Genomic DNA, 24,573 nt, shown 5'->3' with positions numbered 1-24,573 from the left:
CTCAGAGAGGGCATGGAAGCTCCTCACCCTTTCCCCATCCTTTGCCCTATGCATCTCTTTCATCTGGCTATTCCTGAATTATGTCCTTTTATAATAAAACACTGATATAGTGAGCTAAATGTGTGTCTGTGAGTTCTGTGAGCCACTCTATCAAGTTAATCACATGCAAGGAGGGGTCATTGGCACCTCCAGCCAACAGCAGATCAGTCAGAGGCACAGATGAAAACCAGGAACTATAACTGGCCTCCAAGTGGGGGAGGGGAGCAGACCTGTGAGACTGAATCCTTAACCTGTGGGATCTGCTGCTATCTCTGGGTAGGCAGTGTCAGAACTGAGTTGAACTGTAGTACATCCAGTGATGTTGGAGACTTGCTTGGTAGCAGAGAAACCACCACACACACACACACTGGAATTGGGTGTTAAGATTCATTTTAACCAGTGATGAGAAAGGCTACCAATAGCACAGGAACTGCCAGTGGAAACACAGGAAGTCCAGAACAACAGAATAAGTCAGAAGCCAAGCCTGGGGTGGGAGACAAGAAATGCTGACAAAAATCAGACAGTTAGTTCCAGAAAATCTGTGATTAGGAAGAAAGTGAAGGACCCAAGTGTGGCAAAGTTTCTGGGTGACACTAAACATTCTTTTGGGTAGCTGGGCTACTTCACACATGTCTAGACAGAAAGAGAAAAGGAAAAATTCTGTTGGAGCCAAGGGGGAAATAGGAATAAGAACAAAATGAGTGGATGGGAGAGGTAACCACACTCAAGACATTGTTTATCTGATTTTCCTGGGAGCCTGCCCAAGGCCCTGAGGTTCTCCTCCCAAGCAAGTTATAACCTAGCTAAATACCAACAGATGACAGAGCAGACCAAAATGGGGCTGGATGGTACAAGCCAGTTGCTGCTGGAGCTGGAGGAAGGTGGTTGAATTTGGTGGGAAGATATGGAAAGATTTCACGGAGGAGAATCCATCTGAGCTAGAATCCCACAGAAAAGAGCGGGGTGACGGAATCTGGGGCTGAGGAAACTGCTTGAGCACAACGTCAGCCTGGCAAGTAAAGAAGGGGCGGGTGGCCCAGCAGGACTGCAGCCCAGGGGGACGCAGGGAGAGATGCTGTCAGAAATGTGGCCAGGGCTCTTTCACTAAACCAGAACCCCAGACCTTGGAGTCTAGCCATTAAGGAATCAGTTTATGGGTTTAAAGACTGGAGAAAATCAGGGGGAGGGCAGAGCTCAGTGGTAGCGCGTGTGCTTAGCATGCACAAGATCCTGGGTTCAATCCCCAGCACTTCCATCAAAAACAAATAAACATAATTATCCCCCCCCAAAAAACCCCTAAAATTAAATGGAATGATTAAAAAATAAATAAAAAGGGGGGGGGGGGAGACAAGATTTTCCAGTCAAGATGGCAGAGTTGTAGGACCACGAGCTCTCCTTTCCTTGTGACTACAGCAAAACCACAACTGACTGCTAAACAACCATCCAAAAAAACAAAACAAACAAACAAACAAACAAAACCCTGAAACCTAGCAAAAAAGATTTTCTTCAACTGGAAACATAAAGAGGGAACCAGACGGGACAGTAGAAGGGGCATGCTCGCAATATAATCGGGTCCCATACTCCCCGGGTGGGTGACCCACAAGCTTAAGAATAATTAGGTCGCAGAGGCCCTCACAGGAATGAGAGTTCTGAGCCCCACGTCAAACCCCCCAGCCCAGGGTTCTGGCATTGGCAGGAGACCCCAAGATATCTGGTTTTGAAAGCCAGTGGGGCTTAACTCCAGGAGCTCCAAAGGACTGGAGGAAACAGAGACTTCATTCTCTTAAGAAGTGTACACAGAATCTTGCTCATGCCAGATCCAAGGGTAGAGGCAGTGATTTCATAGAACCTGGGCCAGATCTGCCTTCTGGTTTTCGAGGGTCTCCTGGGGAGGTAGGGGATGGCTGTGGCTCACCCAGGGGACACCAAAGCTGGTGGTGGACATTCCAGGAGTGTTCATGTGCTTTCCTGGAAGCCGATATCTTGATTGAATCATTAGCAACAAGACCTAGCCCCACCCAACAGCCTGTGTTTACAGGCTGGGAAGCCTCAGGCCAAACAACATACTGGGTGGGAACACAGCAGATTTCCTGAGCCACAAACACCTCTAGACATAGCCCTACCCACCAGAGGTCCAGGACCAAGCTTCACTGTGCAATGGGCAGGCACTGACTCCTCCTGCCAAGAAGCCTGCATAAGCTTCTAGTCCAGTCTCATCCATCAGGGGGCAGATAGCAGAAATAAGAAAACAACCACCCCAAAGCCTGTGGAAGGAACCCACTAACACAGGACAGACTCTACACTGGAACCGGCTGGACACTGGCCCTTGGGTGACAAGAGAGGAGTGTATTGCTGGGATGCATAGGAATCTCCCACAAAGGGCCACTTCTCCAAGGTCAAGAAACATAACTAATCTACCTAAAAATACAAATAGAAAGATAGACAATATGAGGCGGCAGAGGAATATCTTCCAGGCCAAGGCACAAGATAAAATCCCAGAAGAAATACGTGATGAGGAGATAGGCAATTTATCCAACAAAGAGTTTGGAGTAACGATGGCAAAGATATTCAGAGAACTCAAGAGGAGTATAGATGCACAGGACAAAGTTTTTAGCAAAAAGTTGGAAAATATAAAAAATACCAAGTTGAGGAATAAAATCACTGAAATGAATAACACACTAGAAGGAACCAAGAATACACTAAATGAGGCAGAAGAATGGATCAGTGAGCTAGAAGACAGATTAGTGGAAACTACTACTGCAGAACAGAAAAAAGAATGAAATGAGGATAGTTTAAGAGAACTCTGGGACAACATGAAGCACACTAATATTTGCATTATAGGGGTCCCAGAAAGAGAAGAGAGAGAGAAAGGACCTGAGAAAAATTTTGGAGAGATAATAACCAAAAACTTCTCCAACTTGGGAAAGGAAACAGTTACCCAAGTCCAGGAAGTGCAGAGAGTTCCACACAGGATCAACCCAAAGAGGAACACATCAAGGTACATAGTAATCAAATTGACAAAAATTAAGGATAAAGAGAAAATATTAAAATCATCAAGAGAAAAGCAACAAGTAACATACAAGGGAACTCTCATAAGGTTATCAGCTGATGTTTCAGCAGAAACTCTACAGGCCAGAAGGGAGTGGCATGATATATTTAAAGTGATGAAAAGGAAAAACTTATAACCAAGAATACACTATCCAGTTCAGATTTGATAGAGATATCAAAAGCTTCACAGATAAACAAAAGCTAAAAGAATTCAGCACTACCAAACCAGCTTTACAACAAATGTTAAAGGAACTTCTCTAGTCATCAAACCACAAGAAAAGAGAACAAAAAGAGGAAAAAAAGACTTACAAAAGATTGCTTTGGCAATTTGAGGTCTTTTATGGTTCCATATAAATTTTAGAATTATTTGTTCTAGTTCTGTGAAGAATGTTGTGAATATTTTGATAGGGGTTGCACTGAATCTGTAGATGGCTTTGGGTAGAATGGCCATTTTAATAATGTTGATTCTTCCAATCCAAGAGCACAAGATATCTTTCCATATCTTTGTATCATCTTCAATTTCCTTCATCAATGTTTTATAGTTTTCAGAGTATAGGTAACCTCCTTGGTTAAGTTTATTTCTAGGTATTTTATTGTTTTTGATGCAATGGAAATGTTTATGCCAGTTATAAAATTCTGGTTTTTGAAGTACCAAAAAAAAAAAAAGTGAATGAAAGGCCTCAAATGGCAAAATATCCTTCTTTTTATGGGTGAATTTTATTCCATTGCATATATATACTACGTCTTCTTTATCCATTCACTTATTAATGAGCACTTAGGATGCTTCCATATCTTAGCAATTATAATGTTGCTATTAATAGCATAATGTACGTATCTTTTTGAATTAATGTTTTTGTTTTTCTTGGATATATGCCCAGGAGTGGAATTGCTGGCTCATATGGTAGTTCTATTTTTAGGTTTTTGAGAAACCTCCATAATGTCTTCCACAGTGGCCGCACCAGTTTACATACCCACCAACAGTGTACAAGGGTTCCCTTTTCTCCACAACTTTGCCAACATTTGTTATTTGTGTTCTTTTTGATGATGCCCATTCTGACAGGTGTGAGATGGTGTCTCACTGTGCTTTTGATTTGCATATCCCTGTTTTAGTGATGTTGAGCAACTTCTCATGTTCCTGTTGGCCGTCGGTATTTCCTCTTTTGGAAAAATGTCTGTTCAGGTCTTCTGCCCATATTTTAAGTGGGTCATTTGTTTGGGTTTTTGTTTGCTTTTTAATTGAAGTGCAGTTGATTTTGAATATTGTATTAATCTCTGGTGTCCAGCATGGATGGACTTGGAGGGCATCATGCTACGTGAAATAAACCAGACAGAGAAAGACAAATACTGTAAGCTATCACTTACATGTGGAATCTAAAAAAATACAACAAACTAGTGAATATAACAGAAAAGAAACAGACTCACAGATGTAAAGAAGGAACTAGTGGTTACCAGTAAGGAGAGGGAAGGGGGAGGGGCAAGATGGAGGTGGAAGATTAAAAGGTACAAACTATCAGGTATAAAATAAACTACAAGTGTGTACTGTACAACATGGGGAATATAGGTAATATTTTATAATAACTATAAATGGAGAATAACATTTAAAATTGTGAATCACTATATCGTATACCTGTAACATATACTATTGTACATCAACTATAGTTTAATTTAAAAAATAAGATATTGTAAAATAAATACATTAAAAAAAAACCAAACAGACCGGAGAGACACAAGCCATCCTGTAAGGCATCCACAGCATGATGGTTTCTCTTTAAATTGACAATTACTCACCCTCAGAGAAAATGTGATTTCTGGGGCAATACCTCAAATTGTTGCAGCCATCTGGCTCCAGCCTGGGGAGGCCAGAGTGGAGAGGAGGAAGGAATGAGGTATTTAAGTAGAGGAATATCCCAATGAATGAGCCCCCCTGGAAGAGAAGCCTCAGTGTTAGAGTTCAAAGCACCTCCCTTACACCCACACTCTCCTCTAGTTACTGTCCATTTCTCTGCTACTCTCAGATAAAACTTCTCAGAAGAGTGGTCTCTATTCCCTCACCTTCCATTCCCTCTTCAATTTACTTTGTCCTTGTCATTCTCTTAAAACTGCTCCTATCAAGTCCCCAATAACAACCTCCATGTTACCAAATCCAGTGAGATCTTTCCTGCCTCCTCCACTTTACTTGGTCTCTCTAAATACTTGGTCTCTCAAAAATAGCTGACTGTTGCCTTTGTGAAATACCTCCTCCCACCTCACTGGCCATCACTTGTCAGTCTCCCTTGCTCACTCCTCTTCCTCCAAAGCGTGGCTCAGCAGATCAGCAGCACCTAGGAACCCATTAGAAATGCAGAACAGCAAGAATCTCTGGGGTGGACCCAGCACTCTGTGCCTTTTCTTTTGCTTTTTTAAGTGGAGGTACTGGGGATTGAGCCCAGGACCTCATGCCTGCTAGCACAGGCTCCTCCTGGTCATGCACGCTGAAGGCTGAGAACTGTGATCTAAAACTGTCACCATTTATTGATTCTTCTGCTCAGTCTTTTTTGTTGTTGTTGTTGTTGTTGTTTTGGTAGGGGAAGTAATTAGATTTATCTTTACTTATTTGGTGGCGGTACTGGGGATTGAAACCCAGGACCTTGTGCATGCTAGGCATGCACTCTACCACTGAGAGACACCCTTCCTACCTCTTCTACTCAGTCTTGATTCTTCTTTCCTCTGGCTACACCTTCTCCCTTGTTGTTAGTATCCAAGCCCATGAGTTTGAAAATCATCTAAATACTGATGACTTCTAAATGCACATCTTCAGCACCAACCCTCCCCATCTCGGGGCTACACTCAAATTCATCATTCCCAAAGTGGAAGAAACTTCTCTAAAACTGGTTCCCTCTAAAACTTGGTCTTCCTCCATTTTTTTCCATTTCAGAATTCCTTCTCTACCACCATGCCCCACACAACAATCAGAGTGGTCTTTGAGGTCAGGTCATGTTACTACCCTGCTTAAATCTTCAAGGGCTTCCTATCACATTTAATTAAAATCTAAACACCTTATTATGGGCCGTTAGGCCCTGCATGACCTGGTCACTTTCTTTGTGGCTTCCTGTATTTCCTTTGTTGTCTGAGATCAGAGATTATAACTATCTAATTCACAGTAGGTGCTCTATAAATTATTTGCTAAATAAAATAATTCTCCTTTTGCAAATTAGATAAATTTAGAGTTTGACTTCTTTAGCTTCTCCATGTTTGCTGAGGAGGATCTACATGAAGTGGACAAATAACTCTGAGTCAAGACACAGGAGATGCAAAGGGAGAATTTCAGAGAATGTCTTCATGGTGGCCCATGATGCCACCACATGAGGCCCCAGAGAACAAACCCTCAACCACACTCCCCATGCAGTCCAGAATGTGGCCTCCTTTGTTTATAGTGGGATCTGATGGTTGTGGTGATGGGAGAGGCAACTATGAATGAGGGTGGGTGAGGAACGATGTAGGGCCGTTTGCAAAACTTCCTCCTGTGGGCTGCCCATCCTGGTGCTGTTCATGAGGTCAATGAAACCCCCTAAGAATCTACAGGCTAGACCACAAACCCCATAACAGCAGTTTTCAAAAATGGCCACAAGTTCTTTGATTCTCCTCCCATTGAGAGGTGGGGTCTATGTCCCCTGCCCTTGAATCTGGGTGGGCATATGACTACTTTGGTCAATAGCATACAGTAGAAGTGATGTTATGTGACTTCCAAGACGACATGGCACGTGGCAATGCAGCTTCCGTGTCGTTTTCTGAAACTCTCACACTTGGAGTCCTCTTAGGACTTCTTAATCCATGTAAGAAGCCCACTAAACCTGAGGCTGCTATGCTGGGAGGAAGCCAGGCCCATGGAGAAGACGCGTGAAGGCACTTCAGTCAGCGCATCTGACCTTCAGGTCCTCCCAGCCCAAGTGCCAGCAACGCAAGTGAAAGAGCCTTCAATCGATTCCAACCCCCAGCTGTCAAGTCGGCCTCAGACACTGAGTCTATCCAGCTGCAGCCTCAGACAGCATGGGGCAGAATCAAGTTCTCACCGTGCCCATCCAACTTGCTGGCCTACACAATCCATGAGCATAATAAAATGGTGGTTGTTTTAAACCACTAAGTTTTGGAGTGGTCGCGACATAGAAATAGTAGCCAGAATAGGACATAAGGCAATCCCTTTTGGTTCCCTCGAACCCTCAAGAACTTTTTCGCCTTTTGAGCATTTTCCTGGTTGGGGGAAGGGAGGAAAGCATTCAGCCAGTAGACACGGGATTCTTTTGGGAAAAAAAGCTGAATTTTGGCATCTTCTAACCAAGCTTTACAGGGCTTCTCCTTGGCAAGGGGAAGCCAGACCCTTGCCCAGTCTGATCTGGTCACGCACTCCCAGCCCCACGCCAGCGCAAGACTCAAAGAGATGCTTCACTGCCCCCTCGCCATAATCCATCTCTGAGGAACAAAGGTAAGGCTCTAAAAGTAGTGTCAACCTAATCATTACGTAAGACTGATTGGAGAGAAAACAGCCCTCACATTGCTGCCTAGTGCTCATTTCCAACTGGCCACAATCCAGTTCTTACTGAATCATCTCCATCCCATTGTCCTGCTTTACAGACCTCTCATTTCCCCTTCCCAGGAGATCTTTCAGAATCCTACCCACATTCATATAAACATCACCAGGACTGTTTCACCCACATTCATAAAAGCCATCACCCCAGCACTGTTACACATCCCTCTGCAATTCTCCTGGCTTCTCCCCTCCCTCACCACTTGTCCCCTCCCACTTGAGTGATCCGCCCTGGGACACAGGTATTTTAATCCAAATCCAGTTTCTAATGAATGTCTCAATATTTTTAAACTTCTTTTCTCACAAGCTTAGTGGAGCCTTTTGCCCATAACAAGGGGACTAGATGTCTCATTTTCCCCAGGTTTATTCCCAGTGATCCAGCTTAATTAATACTGGTAACCTTTTCACTCTCAAAAGTGCCCACATTTAATAATGTATATGACCCCCCCCAACTTCCTGTCTTTTATTACTTTGTCCCTTGCCATCTTTTACATGAGATAAACCCCTATCTAATTTCTTGGAAGAATAATGACCAAGAACACACCACATACACCATACACACACAAGAAACCTCAAGTAACATGCAGAGTGGACTTGCTAAATGGAGTGCATTTTTCTTATTTGTGAATATCATAATCTAAATCATCTCTTTTGCATATGATGAGCAGGAACTGAGTAAATGAAGGAACGGTTGATGGCTAACATCCTTTCTAGGCCTCCAATTTTAAGGATATTGTGAAAATTCACCAACATTGGGCACAATCCAGGGCAGCAGGATTTTTTTTTCCTCTTTAGAAATTTCTCGTTACCAAAGTTCTAGAAATTGGTTTCTCATTCCCACACCTTTCATTTTTCTCAACGTCTCCATTACGAAACGGGGAGCTTGGGGCTTTGGACCGAATTTTCCTTCAAAGATGATTTTTACAGTCAATAACCAACTTCAGGGAGTGATGAGCCAGGGAGATGGTTATCAGCAGAAGCAAGGGTTTAAGGGAATCTCAACTCGTTTCTCCCAGTGACTCAGATTCCCGGCTCTGCTTGGAAGACTGCGCCTCTGAACGTAAAGCGGGGCGCGGGCCGCGGGTGCGCAGAGCTGCGCGTGCGCGCGCCGCCCCCCGCCCCCGCACCGCCTGCTGGGCTCCGCGCCTCGCCCGCCCTCGGCGCCAGTCGCTGACAGCCGCGGAGCTGCGAGCTTCTTCTCTCCCGCTGAGGCAGGTAAACAGCCGCGTTAACCTTTAAACTCCCAGCGGGGGGCCGCGGGCGAGGCACGGGGGCCTGAGAACTGGGGGGCGCGGAGGCCGAGAGTCAGAACCCCGGGCCTCGGGGCCGAGGCGCGGGGGCGCATGGCCGGGTCGCGGCGGGAGGCCGACCTTGACAGCGAGGAGGGCCGGGGGCTTCGGGCGGGCGCGGGCTGGGTGGGGCCTGCCCCGGCGTGCTCGTTCGTTTTCGGTTGACGCCGCTTGGGTTTACCCACCTGGTTAGGCGAGCCCCGTTTATTCTGAATGGGGGCGGGGGCCGCGGCTGACCGAGCCCCCTCGGGAGGGCCGTGGATGAGTCGAATCTCCTCGCACGCGCGTCCGCGGCGGGAGCGGGGTGAGCGAGTCGCGCAGGTCCGGGGATTGGGGCCGGGAATCCAAGGAGGGCAGACGGGCCCTGCTGGAGCTCTCAGCAAAGAGAACGGGGGAGAGGCTCCGGGGTCCGGGCCCTCCGAGGCCCAGAGGGGAGGCAGGGTGAGGGTGGAGGGAGCAGGCGCCCATCTGGGGCCAGGGCCTCGGCGTGGCGGGGCGGAATCCCGGGGCGTCTGGGGGCCCCCAGCCGCCGCCGCCGCCGCCGCCGCCGCCGCGGAGCTCTTCCCAAGAGGCGGTCCGTCCTGCCATCCACCCGGTCCTGTGGTGACGGGGAAGGCTGTAGCGGGCGGGGCTCTGGCATCCCCCCAGGGGACCCGCGCGGGCACTGGTGGGCTGGGCTTCTGGCCTCGGCGGGAGGGGTCTCGGGGCGACCCGGCCGTCGCTCTCGGGCCCTAGACGTCCAGGTCACCGGGGGCAGAGTGTCTCCTGCAAACCCAGGTGTGTTGGACCCATAGGCTTTGCGTTTCACTGTCTCAACTGTTCCTCTGGAAGGAGAGAACTCGGCGGTCAGGGGGTCTCCGATGGAGGGGATCAGGGCCGGGCGTGCCCCTCTAAGAACCACATTCCACCTTTACGGGCGGCACCTTCACGTTTGATTATGAAACAACGAGAAGTCCATTTTTACTGTCCTTTTTCGTTTTGTTTTGTTTTTCCTTTTCTGTTTGTAGCAGCTGTAGCAAATAGGTATTTTGAAATCATAAGCCCACCGCCATCATATCCACCCTCACCATCTCAAAGCCACTGTTTCCTGTTTTTCGGTTTCCTCCTCTCCAGAGTCATGCACAACACAAAGCAGTTTCACTGCCCTGATCGTAATTATCCTCATCTCATGGCCGAGTTATTTTCTCATACTCAGAGCATCATGTTTTAATAACCAGTTCCTAGAGTGCTCTGACCATTTGAAATGTTTCCCTTTTCCTTGAAAAAACAAAAAACAAAAAAACCCAAACTCCAGGTAGAATAGGATTAAAGATTTTCATAAATCAAATTATCAGAAAAAACATGAGCAGAAAATTGAATAAAAATATCAGACCTCTGGAAAAATTAACAACTCTTAGATTTGAAGAAGAGACAAAAAATCACCAATGAAAAGGAAGTTTTACTTCCACGAACATTGAGGGGCTCTTACAGTGAAAAACTATAACCAGAAAGGGAAAGACAGCAGAGCTAGGATGTAATTTGTATATGATTTGTATCCAACACAAATTTTTCATATTTGTGAAAGAAAAATACAAAATTACAGTAGATAAATGGTGAAATGATGGCTCATTTATAGAATAAAATGCAAACTAAAGCAAGTCTGGATTATCATTTTACCTTTGTTAACAAGAGCAACAATAATAGTAATAGCAACCATTGCTGGAAGGTTGACTAGAAATTTGCATAATAAGTTATCCTGGGAGGTGGCAGGGCTTTGGGGTTAGAAACTCATTTCACAATTTGGGACCAGTTACCTAATTTCCTTATTGTCCTTTTTTCCATTCATAAAGTAGAGGAAATTATACCTACTTCAGGAGTTTGCCAATATTAACTGTCTATGTAAAACTGACCTTTGGTATGTATCCTTTATTCTTTTCTTAGTCACACTGCACTGGGGACATTGTGAATCTGTATGAAATTTGTATAAAGCAATCTGGTGATACATTAAACCCTGACCCAGAAACCCCACTACTGGGAATTTACCTGCAATGGAAGAAACAACAAGGAAAGAAAAAAAAAAAACTACATGCAGGCACAGAATTCAGAATGATCTAAAATTAGACCCAACTGAGAAACAACCTAAATGTCCAATAGCAGAGCATCAGCTAAGAAAATCATGGCACATTAACTGAAAGGAACATTATGTAACCATCAAAAGGCATGATTTTTGGACCCTGAGATATGTAGGGAAAAACTGACAAGTCAAAATACAGGTTACTGAACTGTATCTACTTACTCAGACATGAATGCATATGTGAAAAATCTGAAAGGAAAAGCACAAAAATATTTAATAGAATAAAAATGAAGTTTTAATAGAAATTAGAGGTGATTTAATTTTTTGTTGATACATTGCTTTTCTATTTAGAAAATTGGAATTAGAACATTTAATTCTATTTAGAAAATTATTTAATGTGATTTTTAAAATAGTTTATAGTACTCATTTTTTAATGAAAAGAACCCAGTTTTCTGCGTGTGGGAGAGGAAGAGGCCATTGTCATGTTTGCTGCTGCTTTTTTAGCCAACCTCATTTCTTTTTTCAATTACTGTCTTTTTTTTCTATTGAATAGATTGATTAGTGGTTTAGTAATTTATATATAAGGTTTTCCTTTTAAAGAATCAGTTCTTAGATTTATTTGTCATTTCTAATATTTTTTCTTTTTTGTTGTTGTTTCTAAGGACTCCTGAATATATCTGAATACTGAACAATATCAGCCAAGCCAAATCCTTCTGTCTTCCCTGGGGCACGAACCCAACTTAGCTGAGCCACAGCAGATGTACGTACCTTGTGGAATCTCTTTGGTCTTGTGATGGTTGAAAGTCCCCAGTTGTCACAGGTGATAAGGGCCTGGAAAGGCTGTGATCGCAAATCCTTGCTCTGGAGGCAACTTGGGTCTATAACCCATAACCTGTTACATCATCCTTGTAAAATCATCTTGCGTTTGCAGGGAAAGGGCCACAGCTTTCTCTAGAATCATGCTGAGTTATATAAGGAAACCATTTAAAAAATAATATAATAAAAGCAACAGCATAACATTTCTGCACCAGATTAACACTGAAGGTGACTATCAACTGACAAAAGGTTTTATGAAATGAATGTTTATTAAGCTGTAGTTTTAACTTACCTATTCTGTTCCCCCATTTTGGATCTTATTTCCTCTTTTAAGGCACCTAGTATATTGGCTGTGAACTGCTGCATGTATGGAAACATTCAAAACATGCCTTATCCAAAGCAGTGATGGCTGCAGCAAAATAATGCTTGAAGGACTAGTGTGTGTAGCAGTTCTTACAGTTGGGAGAATTTTTTTCTCAATTTGTTCATCTTTTTTTCTTCTAACTATGTTCTACTTATTCTGTTCCAGTATTGTGTGATCACATCAATGGAGGTGTACCCTTCTATGAAAAGCATTATAAATGTAAAGTGCTGTGCTTCTGAGACGTAGCTCTGAAGCCTGGCTAGGAGTGCAATTCCATAGGAAGCTTTATTATAGATTCCTAAGTCCCATCTCCAGATACTCCCAAGTTGTTGGCCTGGAATAGACTCTAGCAGTGTTGCTTTTTTTTTTAAAGCTCTTCACGTAATTCTGAGGATGGACCTGGTTGGGGGCCTTTGCCCTATTCAGTCCAGAGCTAGGCCTCCCCCAGCCCAAAATGATTTGTGAAATTTTGCATAGCTTGCGTTAGACTCTAAGGGACATTGAACTCAAAAGATGAAAATATGACAAATGAGTTCCACTTAGCTCAGGAAAGACAGGAAATTTCCCTGGGGCAGTGGTGGGTAGGGGAACTGTTTGGTGCCAATTCCCAGTTTAACCATTTATGTTTCCATGTGTAACATGCTTTGAGTATAGAAGTTTGGCACGTGTAACATGACCACTGGACAAGTTCCTACCAGCTCCCCATGTGTAAATGGGAATAGGATGAATGGAGTAATATATGGATCTTTTTTTGTTCTTTCTCTCTAGCTCCATTGTTCTGCCTTTCTGCTCATACGCCAGTGCCCCATGATCTTATTTATTGTACTTTTGAAATGCATTCCGATAGCTGGCAGGCCTGGTGAACCCTAGTTTTTTTTTTCCTTTTCAATAGTTTCTTTAGTCTTTTCTTAACTTTGAGTATCATTTCATCATGTTTTTTAAAATCCTCTTTGAATTAGGATGGAAATTGTGTTGACTTTATGATTACTTGAAGGTGAATTGGTATCTTTTTATATTGATTTTCCCAACCGAAAACATCGTCCATCTTCGTCGTTTTTCCAGTCTTCCAGCTTTCTTCATATAAATCCACTATTTATTTTTGGGTTAAGTACTAGATATTTTGAGTTTTTAAATTGCCATTATGAGTGGAATGGTTTTTTTTCACACTAAATCTTCTAAATAATTAGAACAGATTTGAGGATTCACATTTTTTATATATTGATTTCAAAAACTGCCACCCTGGTAAGCTCACTTACTATTCTAAGACATTTTTGGATTTTCTAGATAGAAAATTATACCTGCTATAAAATCTCCATACCAGTCTAAAATAACAGCGATTGCTTGCTTGCTTGTCGTGTTCACTACATTAATGAGAATGACTTCCCTGTTTCAGTTAAGATGGGGTGTGGGCTGTGTGTGTGACAGTCGCTCTTGATAGAAAGGAACTACCTTCTAGTCCTGTAGAAATTTTTTCAACAGCTTAAACATAACATCAGTAACGCATGTTGATTTTAATTGAAAACATTTCAACATCTGCAGAGAATCTTCGTTTTTTTTCTCCTTAACCTATTAATAAGTTAATCGTTTTCCTGATTTTGAGCCATCCTGGTGTTCCTCAAATAACCCTTATTGGTCAGTGTATTCTTCTTTTACTAAACCATCAAAATCAGCTTGGTGGTATTTCCTTTCGGATTTTAGCACCCCTATTGCTGGAGGCTAGGTAGCCAAGAGTGTGAGCCTGTCACTCAAAGTTTGAATCTTGATCCTTTATCCCCTTGCCTATTAACGCTACTTCTCAGGTGAAGAGGCCCAAATGTTTATCTCTGCTGAGTTCCAGATTTTAGAACAGTTGCCTAAATTGATACTCCCACTTGAATGGCTCAAAGATATCGCACAGTTAATATATCTGAATTAAAGTGCTTGGTTTTCTCTCACAAGCATGGCCCTCCACCAGTTTCCTCTATTTCAGCAGATGGCATCACCACCACCTGCCTGGCTACGAAAGCCACAAACCTGATCAACTTTCATTCCTCTATCCACTTGTTGAAAAAATGCACAGCCTGAAAGTTGCGAATTGTGTTTTATTCAGTGGATTTTCTGAGGACCTCAAGCCTGGGAGACAGGCTCTCAGATAGCTCTAAGGGACAGCTCCGAAGAGGTAAGGGAGGAGCCAGGATATATAGGAGTTTCTGCAACAAAGACCATGTAGTTGGAACATCAAAGGATTACTGTTAATTTTTCAAAAGTAGATATTTCAAGTTAAGGAATTTAGCACTTTCCTGTGTATGGGAGGATGCAAGAGTCTGGCCTCATTGAAATCATTGCTTTGAATTGCACCTTAGCTGTGGAGGGCCAGGGTCCTGTTCTTTCCCATCCTGAGTCTCCTCGGGGTGCACCGTTGGGGGAGGCTGTAGTGCCTGACTGCTTGATGGCCGGGCATCCTGTTTCTATCCTGAGTTCCCTTAGGGCTCACCACTGGGGCAGTTGCAATGTGTTGGCTTAATGTCTGCAACTCCTTTGTTTACTGATATGGCAGGCAGTATGTTTTTCATTCACACACTCCACCAGCTTAATTGGTTCTTTCTGCAAAATACGTGCCATTTATTCACAGCTCCCCAACTGCATTGTCACCATCGCCAGGCCACACTACCATCTTCCTTCAATCATTTTCTAATTGGCCTTACCACTTTCTTTCTTGCCCCTCCTAAATTTTCTTCTTACACAACAGTCAAGGTGAACTTTGTAAAAAGAAATCTATGATGTTATTCTCCTAAGACCCTTTAAATGGCTTCTCAGTGCCTTTCAGACTCTAGACATTTATCTGTTTTTGGTTCTTGACCCCATAAACTAAATATCTTACTCCTGTTGTGTCCTCAGCCACAGCACAATGCTAGACCCTTGGAAGATACTTAATAAATATTTGTTAAACGAATCAGTAGTTATTGTGCTATAACTTTTTTTCTCCATTTCTGCTATGATTATTGGCCAAATTCTCTGTTTCTTTAAAAATGGGTACGTACTAGCTGTTTCCTAAGTAATTTGTTTAATGCATTGATTCTAACATCAGTTTTTGTAATTTATATTTTAATAGAAAGGCAGTCCATCCTGCACTGATTTTTTAATTCATAAAACTTTTACTTTTCACAGCCAGGTTTCTAATCCATTTAGAGTCTGCTTTTTCACGTGGTGTTAGGGTCCTAGTTTTATTTTCCTCCAGTTTCCCAGAAGCATCTGCTAAACAAACGTTCCTTTTCCATTGATTCATGGTGCCCACTTTATCAGGTCCCTATGAAAGTACATGAACGTGGGTTTGTCTGAACTTGCTGTTCTGCTTTCATTGATCTCTCAGTCCATTCCTAGACTTACCATACGGTCTTGATTACTGTGGCTTTGTGGTAGGATTTAACATCTGCTGACAGTACATTCTCTCCTCCTTTCCTTTTGAAGTTTGAGTTTGCTATTCATGAACATTTCTTACCTCTTGTGGGTCTACTGAACTCAAAAAATTCAGCTGGAATTTTGATTGTCACTTTATTGAAATTATAAGTTTATTTGGGGGTAATTGACATGTTTATAATATAAGTTGTCCCAGTCAAGACCTTTCCATTTTTACTGATCATCTTCTATGTTCTTTATTAGTGAATAAAAATTTTCCCCTGGTCTTATTTTTGCTTGAGTTAAGTCGATCCTAGATAATTTACAGTTTTGGCTGAAATTATGAATATCCTACTTATTAGTTTTTTTCTAGTCTATTATTGCTGGTGTACAGAAATGCTGTTGATTTTTGTAGGCTGATCTTGTATCCCACAACCTTGGTGAACTCTAGTACTGAGTCTTGTGTTCCCTCTGTTGAGACTGTTGGATTTTCTATGTGTATGTTCACATTAATTGCAAATAATGACAGCTGGGGATCTTTCCTTGCAGTTCTTGCACTGGCTGCTGCTTACGGCATCGGAAGGACCTCCAGTCCTGTGACAGTGGACATCCTTGTCTTGTTTCTGATCCTAAAGGGACTGCATTCAAAAGTTACCTATTAAATATGTTCGCTGTTTTTGTTATATAATCTTTGTCAAGTTAGGAGAGTTTCCTCCTATTCCTAGTCTGCTAAGAGTATTTTTCTTAGTGATAAATAGGTATTGACCTTTACCAAATACTTAATGTCTTGAAATGTACCAGAGGTCTAGGCCACAACAGGACCTTCATTGAGAGTATCCCATGTGAAGTGTCATAGCTCAGCCAGGCTTTTAGAATCCCGGTCTGCATTCCCAGTTAATACTGTAATCACAGATACATCACTTGACTTTGCTGAATCCTGGTGGCCTAATTTGTAGACTAAGAGGTTTGGATTTAATAATATGAAAACCTTCTTTATTTTATCACAAACAGATTCTTTAAGGTCTCACTAAGTTTTGAGTCCTTCTTATCCTTAAAAAGGATTCTCTGCTTCAAAATGTGGTTGTTATTTTTTATGCTTTTCATAGTTAAATGTTGCTTTTGTTCTCAACTGATTTTAAAATGATCTTATCTTAACATAGTTTATGATTATCTAACTTTATCTAATCAATTTTTAAAGTACTGATCAGCGACCTGTGCCCACGGCCATCATGCCCTGTTGCCTGTGTCTCCAGTCCATGGTCCTTCCTCAGCTCCAGACTCACCAACCTGACTGCCACTGGCATCTCCTGTCTCACATGTAGCTTGATAATGGCATTGCCAAAGCCACACCCCTCATTTATTTCCCTCCAGACTTGCTCCGCCTCCTGTGTTCTGTCTACACAATTGCCATTTCCAGAAACCTTGGTGCCACCTTGATTTTTCCAGTCTCTCACCTTCCACATCAAATACCAAGCCTTCCAGAAGGTGATAATCCCCTCGTTCAGTTCCCTGAGATGTTTGAGCAGAATTGTGAGTGGCATGGAGGCCAAGAGCTGAGCCCCATGAGCAAATGGAGAATCAGTGAAGCAGGCCTGCAGGAGACTAGGTGCCAGGAGATTTGGGAGCAAGAATGAGGTCAGTCGGCATGTCCCAGGGCCCTGCCCCTCTGACCCTTACCCAAAAGAGCCTCCAAAAAATCCTAACTGGCATATTCTGAGCAGTTTAACTGGGATTGTAACTTTCACATCTTTTTATTTACACCAACACATTTCAGTAATGATGACAGAAACATAGTGGGATGCCAATTCGTTTACTTGTTTAATCATTCCTCCCCTGAATATTATCCAGTTTAGTCTTTAGTTCTGAAGGTTATGAAAAATAATTTTATAAATATTTGATGCCACTTTTACTTGAAGCTGTCCTGGTGCTGGGGATAAGACTAATAGCAGCGTTACAGCATATGCCATTTTTGGTTTTGGAGCACATGGCATTTTGGAGCAGCAGTTTGACATAGGGTGCGGGAGAAACTGTTTAATGATTATTCTATATGTCTTTAATCTCTGCCCTTGGAACCGAGCACTGAGGGTAAATGAGATCTTCAGTCTGAAGTTGAATTGATGAATGTACATTCTGCAAAGGTTCATAAGTTACCATGCAGGATACTTCTATTCCTAAACTGTGCCAGCCCTTTCATATGAGATACGTGTCTTTTGTACCAAAAATTCACAGAAAATAAGTCACTCATAAACCATTAAACGCTGAACTGCAACTCAGTGAGTGACTGCAAATCTTGTGAACTCAGCCTTTCTTTCCTCATTTTGAGCAGCCCCATTTGTCTGTCTGTAGAGAGAGAAATGAATTTATAAGTGGGCTTGCAAAATCTTGCATGTTTCCTGTTTCCAAAAATTATTATATTGAGAATTCCTTTGAGGAAATTCCTATTTAATAGGTATCTGTCATGCACCTGCTCTGTCCCAGGCACTGCCCTAGCCCCTGAGGAGACAGCAGCAGACAAGAGAGACTCATTCCATACTTACATTCCCGCGTGAGGAAAGGAGACAGGCGCCAGCTATTTAGAAAGTCATTGAATGATCTCAGCATCTACCTGAGGGTCTTCCTAACCAGACATTAGAATCACTTCCATAGCGGCCATGCCAGGCTCTCAGAAGGTTCCAGAGGGGCCACACTAGGTCCCTCAAGGCAGTCTACACAGCAGTCAGAGACTTGTCTCTACCCCCAGCCCCAACAAGTGACTGCTCAGGTGCAAGGGAATGAGATCTGTATTGGTGGGTATAGGAGTCCCCTTGGTGTAGAAACCCCAGGCCCCATAACAACCCTGATAACCCTCATAGCAGCCAGTAAGCAGAACTGCCAGGATCCCCACAAGAACGTGCCTGGTTGCAAGAATCACTGCTTAAAGAAGCTCAAGGCTGTGGCAGACCCACCAGGTGTTTATAGTTTCTTACAGTTAGAATGCAGCATTATCAATCAGATTATTTTTACCATTAGACATGTTGCTGGCATTCCATCTTTATCAAGTTTCTGGGAGACAGCCAGAAATTACCTTAAGGTCAAATTTGTCCTTAGAGGAAAAGAAAGAGTTGTGTTAACCCTTTACTTACAATTACTTTTACTGTGAGTGTTGCAAAAGAGACGTGAGGAACGCGAGGAACATTCATGCATTATGCTGCAGGTGTTACGTGGTTTCAACATAAACGTAGGACGCTGACACCCTCTTTATTTTCCAGATAAATCATCATGGTGAAAAGCCACATGGGCAGCTGGATCCTGGTTCTCTTTGTGGTCACGTGGAGTGACGTGGGCCTGTGCAAGAAGCGCCCAAAGCCTGGAGGAGGATGGAACACTGGGGGGAGCCGATACCCAGGGCAGGGCAGTCCTGGAGGCAACCGCTATCCACCCCAGGGAGGGGGCGGCTGGGGTCAGCCCCACGGAGGAGGCTGGGGTCAGCCCCACGGAGGCGGCTGGGGCCAGCCCCACGGTGGAGGCTGGGGCCAGCCCCATGGTGGAGGCTGGGGTCAAGGTGGTGGCGCCCACGGTCAGTGGAACAAGCCCAGTAAGCCGAAAACCAGCATGAAGCACGTGGCAGGAGCTGCTGCAGCTGGGGCAGTGGTAGGGGGCCTCGGCGGCTACATGCTGGGGAGTGCCATGAGCAGGCCCCTTATACATTTTGGCAACGACTATGAGGACCGTTACTATCGAGAAAACATGTACCGTTACCCCAACCAAGTGTACTACAAGCCAGTGGATCAGTACAGCAACCAGAACAGCTTCGTGCATGACTGCGTCAACATCACAGTCAAACAGCACACGGTCACCACCACCACCAAGGGGGAGAACTTCACCGAGACCGACGTCAAGATGATGGAGCGCGTAGTGGAGCAAATGTGCATCACCCAGTACCAGAGAGAGTACCAGGCTTCGTACGGCAGAGGGGCCAGTGTGATCTTCTCCTCCCCTCCTGTGATCCTCCTCATCTCTTTCCTCATTTTCCTCATAGTGGGATGATGGCAGCCTTCCTGTTTTCATCATCTTCTTAATCATCTTTACCCGGTTGGGGAGGGGGTATCTACCTGCAGCTCTTTAGTGGTGGTGTCTTATTCTTGCTTCTCTCTTCGTCACCTGTAAGCTAACACCCTTGGCACTTGTCGCAGTAGAGAATGGAGAGTAGACCTGGGATGGTATTTGTTCAAGCCCCATTTGATTGACTCCTTCATGGGCCAGTGTTAGTGCTGGGCTGGTATGAGGGTAACAGCGAATAATCGTCGGTTGATCTAGGCTTATTTTTTGTCTAATGCAACAGATTAAGGCTAAAACCATTCTGAAAACAGTCTTCAAATACCTTTGCCTAAGTATCTCCAGCTCCTTTTCCAGCTAGAGCTTAGTACACTAATTCCCCCTTTTCACAGTGATTTTTGTGGCAGTTTTCTGATTCATTTTAAGAAAATCAGACTGCATTTCCCTGTTCAAATAGCATTTCTGCCAAATTTGGAAGGAGACCACAAAATACTCATTCAAAAAACAAAACTAGAAGTCCTTAGCTCATGAGCTCAACCCGGTGGAGAGCATGTGTCCTGTGTCTGCAGAGGCTGCAAGGATGTTTTGCATTTTGCAGCACGGGTTACACAGCAGCTGTTGCATGAAGAGTCAAGTTTTCATGCAGCACTAGGCTTCTGGGCAGAGGACGTCTTCACAGGGAATGAACACAATTAACATAATGTGAAAGGCTTCTGAGACTAAAAAACTCCAACATGGGAGAGGTGCCCTCGGAGGCAGGCTCCCATTTTGGATGTTTAAAGCACCTACATGTGTCCTTAAGTAATATAAACTATAGGTAATTAAGTGGTAGAAAATTAAACTACCTTCTGGACACTAAGAGCAAATACCCTTTGTTTACCTAGAAACTGGAATGATTTTGACATTGTTTGGATGAAGCCAGGAGATTTTTAACAGAGGAAGCTGCAGCTATAAAAATACCTTATTTATTCAAGCCCAGTTTGATTGAATGGTAGACCAATACTAGTGTTGGACTTTTAGGAGTGTAACAGCAAATATAGAGGATTATATAATGAAGAAAATCAGTAGCGTGCAAAGAAATGCTTGCATTTCTTTATTGCTGTCTCATAATTATCAAAAACCAGAATTAGGTTCTTAGTTTCTGTAATTGGCTTTTTTTTTTGTAATTGGCTTTTGAATCAAAGAGTAGGGAGGCATTCCAAAAAAAAGCTTAGGTTAGAGGTGATAGAAATATCCATTCACAGTGGAAAAAGAATTCTGTTACTGTTATTTAAATAAGGTAAAATTGTTCCCTGGATCGTCCAGTATTGTCACCTAGCAGATATGCATTACTGTTTGGCTTGCACTTTGCGAGTATCCTATGTTTAAAAAAATTATGCATAAATATATATATATACTGCATATGACAAACTTAGAAATTTTGGTGAGAGCATTTAACATTGGAAGCGCTTTTCTAAGGTACTAAATACGTAATACTTAAAGGGGAAACCCTTTTGCGTGGCCCTTAGGCTCACAGCGTGCACTGAATAGTTACAAGGATCCAGAGTGGCACTTGAAATACGCATGTACTTTATATTTTCTATATTTTGTAACTTTGCATGTACTTGTTTTGTTGTATTAAGAGTTTATAAATGTTTAATATCTCACGGAAATTAAATAGGAGCTAAAATGAGCATCTTCCATGGAGTTTGCGTTTGTATTCACAGTGCTGCCCCATGCTGGCAGCGTCACTTCGGTCCTCACCCCGTCTGTCCTGGCCGGTGTTTCACACACCCACCCCGCCCCGGCCTCAGCCTTACTCCCAGTTGCACGCCAGCTGCTCTCTGCTGCCTTTTCATTCTTTTCTGCAGGTACTTCAGTGTGCTTGGCACCGGGTAAACGGCAAAGTCACCGTTGCAGCAGGGGAAAACAGTCCTTCAATTCTGGAAGCGTTTTCCTGTCCTGGATTTTGAAATAGAGGAGTTTCTTGATTAAGATGAGACTTAACAAACTAAAGTTTCTACTTCACGCCCATCCCCGCCCCCAACACCATCTCAGGTTATAAGCTGTCTCCAGTGCCTGTGAGAGCTGGTGACAGTCACTCTGGGTTGAAATTCAACACTAGGTTCAGTAGGCCACTGTCCTTCGTCACACACTTCCACTCATTCTTCACATGTTTCCTGCCTTCCTCCTAAGTGTGAGGTGGCAGCTCTGTTCCTTGGCAGGGGTTTCCTTCTGCAGCTGTAATTTACCAACAGCAGGAAATCATAAAAAGTTACAGTGGGTTGAAATAATATTTATTAATACTTCAGCAAATGCTAGTATCCTTCAAGTATCTAATCAGAGGTTCAATTTTGTATTAAAAATGTACAGATAAAGACCAACATCTTGAAACCTCATTATTCACAAAACCACTAAAATGACGTATACAAAGTCGCTAAAGCATTACTCAATCCTTAACAAAAATTTCTGGGACTATTTTCATGCTGCCCTTTTGCCCGTATTTCTAATTATTTAGAAATAAACTCTTCAATATCTGCCAATCATAATTTCTCAAAAATAACCCACCAAAAAGACTTTAATCATTCAAAGCAGAGGTATTTGGAGGGCCAAAGAGAATGTTATCCATAGGTGTCTTTCTCAGGCCGTCATCTTTCCTTCCTGTTCCTTCCAGCCCCTGTGAGTTGTACTAAGGGAATTTTTACTCTAAAAAACTGAAAATCAATTTTAAATGACTAACAAAGTAACTGAGTCTGACCCTCCCAGAGGGTTCTTCCAGAGACGGGTCAAGTGTCAGCCTTTGTTTACCTTCCTCTGTCTGTGGGGTCAAAGCCAAGTAAGTGTCCTCTGCCTTTGGACAGAATTGGGGGTGTGTACTGCTTCCCACCCTAGTGGGAACCTTAATCCTGCCAGAACCTGAGATTCCCCAGGCTCAGGCCCTGACCGTGCACTGGTCTAAGCATGACTGACCTGCATAGTTAAGTTTCCCCCGAGAAAGGTCAGTTCCTCCCCAGCTCTTCGAAACCCCTCCCAGAGGATTTAGCTCCTCCTGCATTGAGCTTACATTTTCATCCTTCGCCCCACTCTTGAGAGGCCTACCGCTCTTCTCCAGGAAGCCACACCTTCCACTGCACACGCCCAGGCCATGCGCTTCCCCTCTGCCTTGGCACAGCTGTCCTTTCCTTGAGAGCTGGTGCTCCGTCCTTGCCCTGGAGCAGTGCCACTCAAACTTGAGTGCTCACCCATCTGCAAGTCCTGAGATTCGGTGTTTCTCATAAGCTCCTAGATGATGCCACGCTGGGCCTGTGGCCCTCTCTGGAACAAGGCCTTTGGGGTTCGCACACTAGAGCCTGCATCTGGACCTCCTGAAGGCTTGTTCAACACTGCTGGGCCCCATCCCACAGTTCTGAGCCCAGAGTGCAGCCTGGGACCTGACGATTTACACTTCCAACAGATTCCCGGACGATGCTGCTGCTGACATGGAGGTCACACATGGAGCGCCTGCAGGGGAGACCAGAAACCTGCCTGGGAAATAAGAGCCTGGGAAGAGTCCCTGGGAGGAGACAGCCGGGAACCCCAGGGATGAAAGGCAATGGAGATGGAAGGAGATGGTCAGCCCCTGCTGTCTGAAAGGCAGGAAGCACAGGCGAGTCCTGAGACCCACCGTTAGCGAGAGGCTCTGCTACATCGGGAAGGGAACCCACCCTGCAAATGCGGCGCTTCTCAAACTCACGTGCATACAAATCACCTGAGAACCTTGTCAAAACGCACATTCTGAGGACACAGGTTTGATGTGGACTTGGAGATTCAGCGTCTACAAGCTCCCAGGTGATGCGATACTGCTGGTCCCAGGGCCAAACTGAGACGCAGGGACCTAGGGGCCCGAGTCATCTCTTCTCATCCTGGCCGAGACTTGGAGAAGCTCTGAAGGCGCAGGAGTGCGGTGGGGGGTCGGGGCCGTGGGGTTCTTCACCTTCTCCTGATTTTGCCCTGAGTGCTGCCTTTCCTGCTTTCAGAGCACGGTCCTCCTGCCTGGCCCGAGTCAACGGAACCAACCTCCTGCAGGCAGCAGTGAGGCCGGTGTGTTACTCATCTCAGAGCCAAGCAGAGTTGGTTAGCTGCCCCTGTAGGAAGTCTCAGACCCACAGACATTCTGTCACTTGTCCAAGGTCACACAAATAGTAGGTTCCCCAAAGTAGATTGTGGAAACTCTCTGCCTTGGGTTGGTGATGATTTGGGCTTGGCTCAGAGGTTCCAGGCCTCAGGCACCGTTCACAACTCAAGGCCTCTGTGAAGCCGCCACCATCCCCCCGGGGCCTTCTGCAGGGCTTCAGCTGCAGGGGACTCAGCTGACTCCAAAGGGAACTGGAGGAAGAGTCAGAAATCCTTAAGGCAAACTCGGCCTAAAATGCCTCCTACCCTGGCCTGATCAGCAAAAGCTGAAAACGTAGTAGAGTGTGAAAGGGGGAGCCCCGCAGTGTCTAACCACAGTGGTTGAGTTCAGAACCTGCTTGTTCCTTCTGCAATACGTCATCCTGGAGAGACTGCTGGTATCAAGAGCTGGTGGAATGGGCACCAGGTGGTGTTGCCCATATGTAGCGGCGCCTCGACTCCGTTTACTCAGCATTAAATACTAAAATTTCCTCAAGAAAAAGCTATGGTCTTTGATAAGTGAATGAAGGATCTGCAGGTTGTTTCATGCACCAGTTTTTGTGATGCCTTTTCTGCGAAGTGATGTTACTCCTTTTACAAACGATTTCAACAATTTTCTTCCACTTGGTGGAAACTTTACCCTTTTCCCCAGAGATGACATTCCTCTTGACGTCTCAGTCTGCCCAGCAGAGGAAGTCCCAGCTGTTTCTTCTCCACCTAGTAGGGAAGTGCCGCAGGTGAGTAAGGACACACCCTTCCATGCTATGAGCTAAGTTTTTGGCAAGACGGGGTGGAGTGAATACCAGGCCTTGAGCAATGGAGGCCTTCATTTGAGCCTAGTTTCTGAACTGCCCACGTTGCA

At 44.2% G+C, this 24,573-nt stretch overlaps 1 protein-coding gene and 1 long non-coding RNA gene across 5 annotated transcripts in view; one reads left to right on the top strand and one right to left on the bottom strand.

Annotated features, from left to right (window-relative positions):
* The window catches only part of LOC123613603 (uncharacterized), a 49,441-nt gene extending 39,969 nt beyond the window's left edge, over positions 1-9,472 (bottom strand). For both annotated transcript variants that reach the window (XR_012500548.1, XR_012500549.1), the window contains exon 1: positions 9,123-9,472. This is a non-coding gene — a long non-coding RNA (uncharacterized LOC123613603). The remainder of the gene's footprint in view (positions 1-9,122) is intronic.
* Positions 8,720-21,253, top strand: PRNP (prion protein (Kanno blood group)). 3 transcript variants are annotated; one of them, XM_074346966.1, is made up of 3 exons: positions 8,720-8,863; positions 11,653-11,750; positions 18,794-21,253. In XM_074346966.1, exon 3 carries the CDS (start codon positions 18,804-18,806, stop codon positions 19,569-19,571), a length of 768 nt encoding a protein of 255 aa, XP_074203067.1. In that variant the 5' UTR covers positions 8,720-8,863; positions 11,653-11,750; positions 18,794-18,803; the 3' UTR covers positions 19,572-21,253. The 3 variants fall into 3 exon arrangements, with proteins under 3 accessions (XP_074203067.1, XP_074203069.1, XP_074203068.1); XM_074346967.1 differs by having other exon boundaries at positions 8,813-8,859; XM_074346968.1 differs by lacking the exon at positions 11,653-11,750 and having other exon boundaries at positions 8,756-8,863.
* Positions 21,254-24,573: the final 3,320 nt, after the last annotated feature.

The sequence above is a fragment of the Camelus bactrianus genome, chromosome 19 (assembly GCF_048773025.1).
Source record: "Camelus bactrianus isolate YW-2024 breed Bactrian camel chromosome 19, ASM4877302v1, whole genome shotgun sequence".
NCBI lineage: Eukaryota > Metazoa > Chordata > Mammalia > Artiodactyla > Camelidae > Camelus > Camelus bactrianus.
This window is presented reverse-complemented; position numbering and strand designations above follow the sequence as displayed.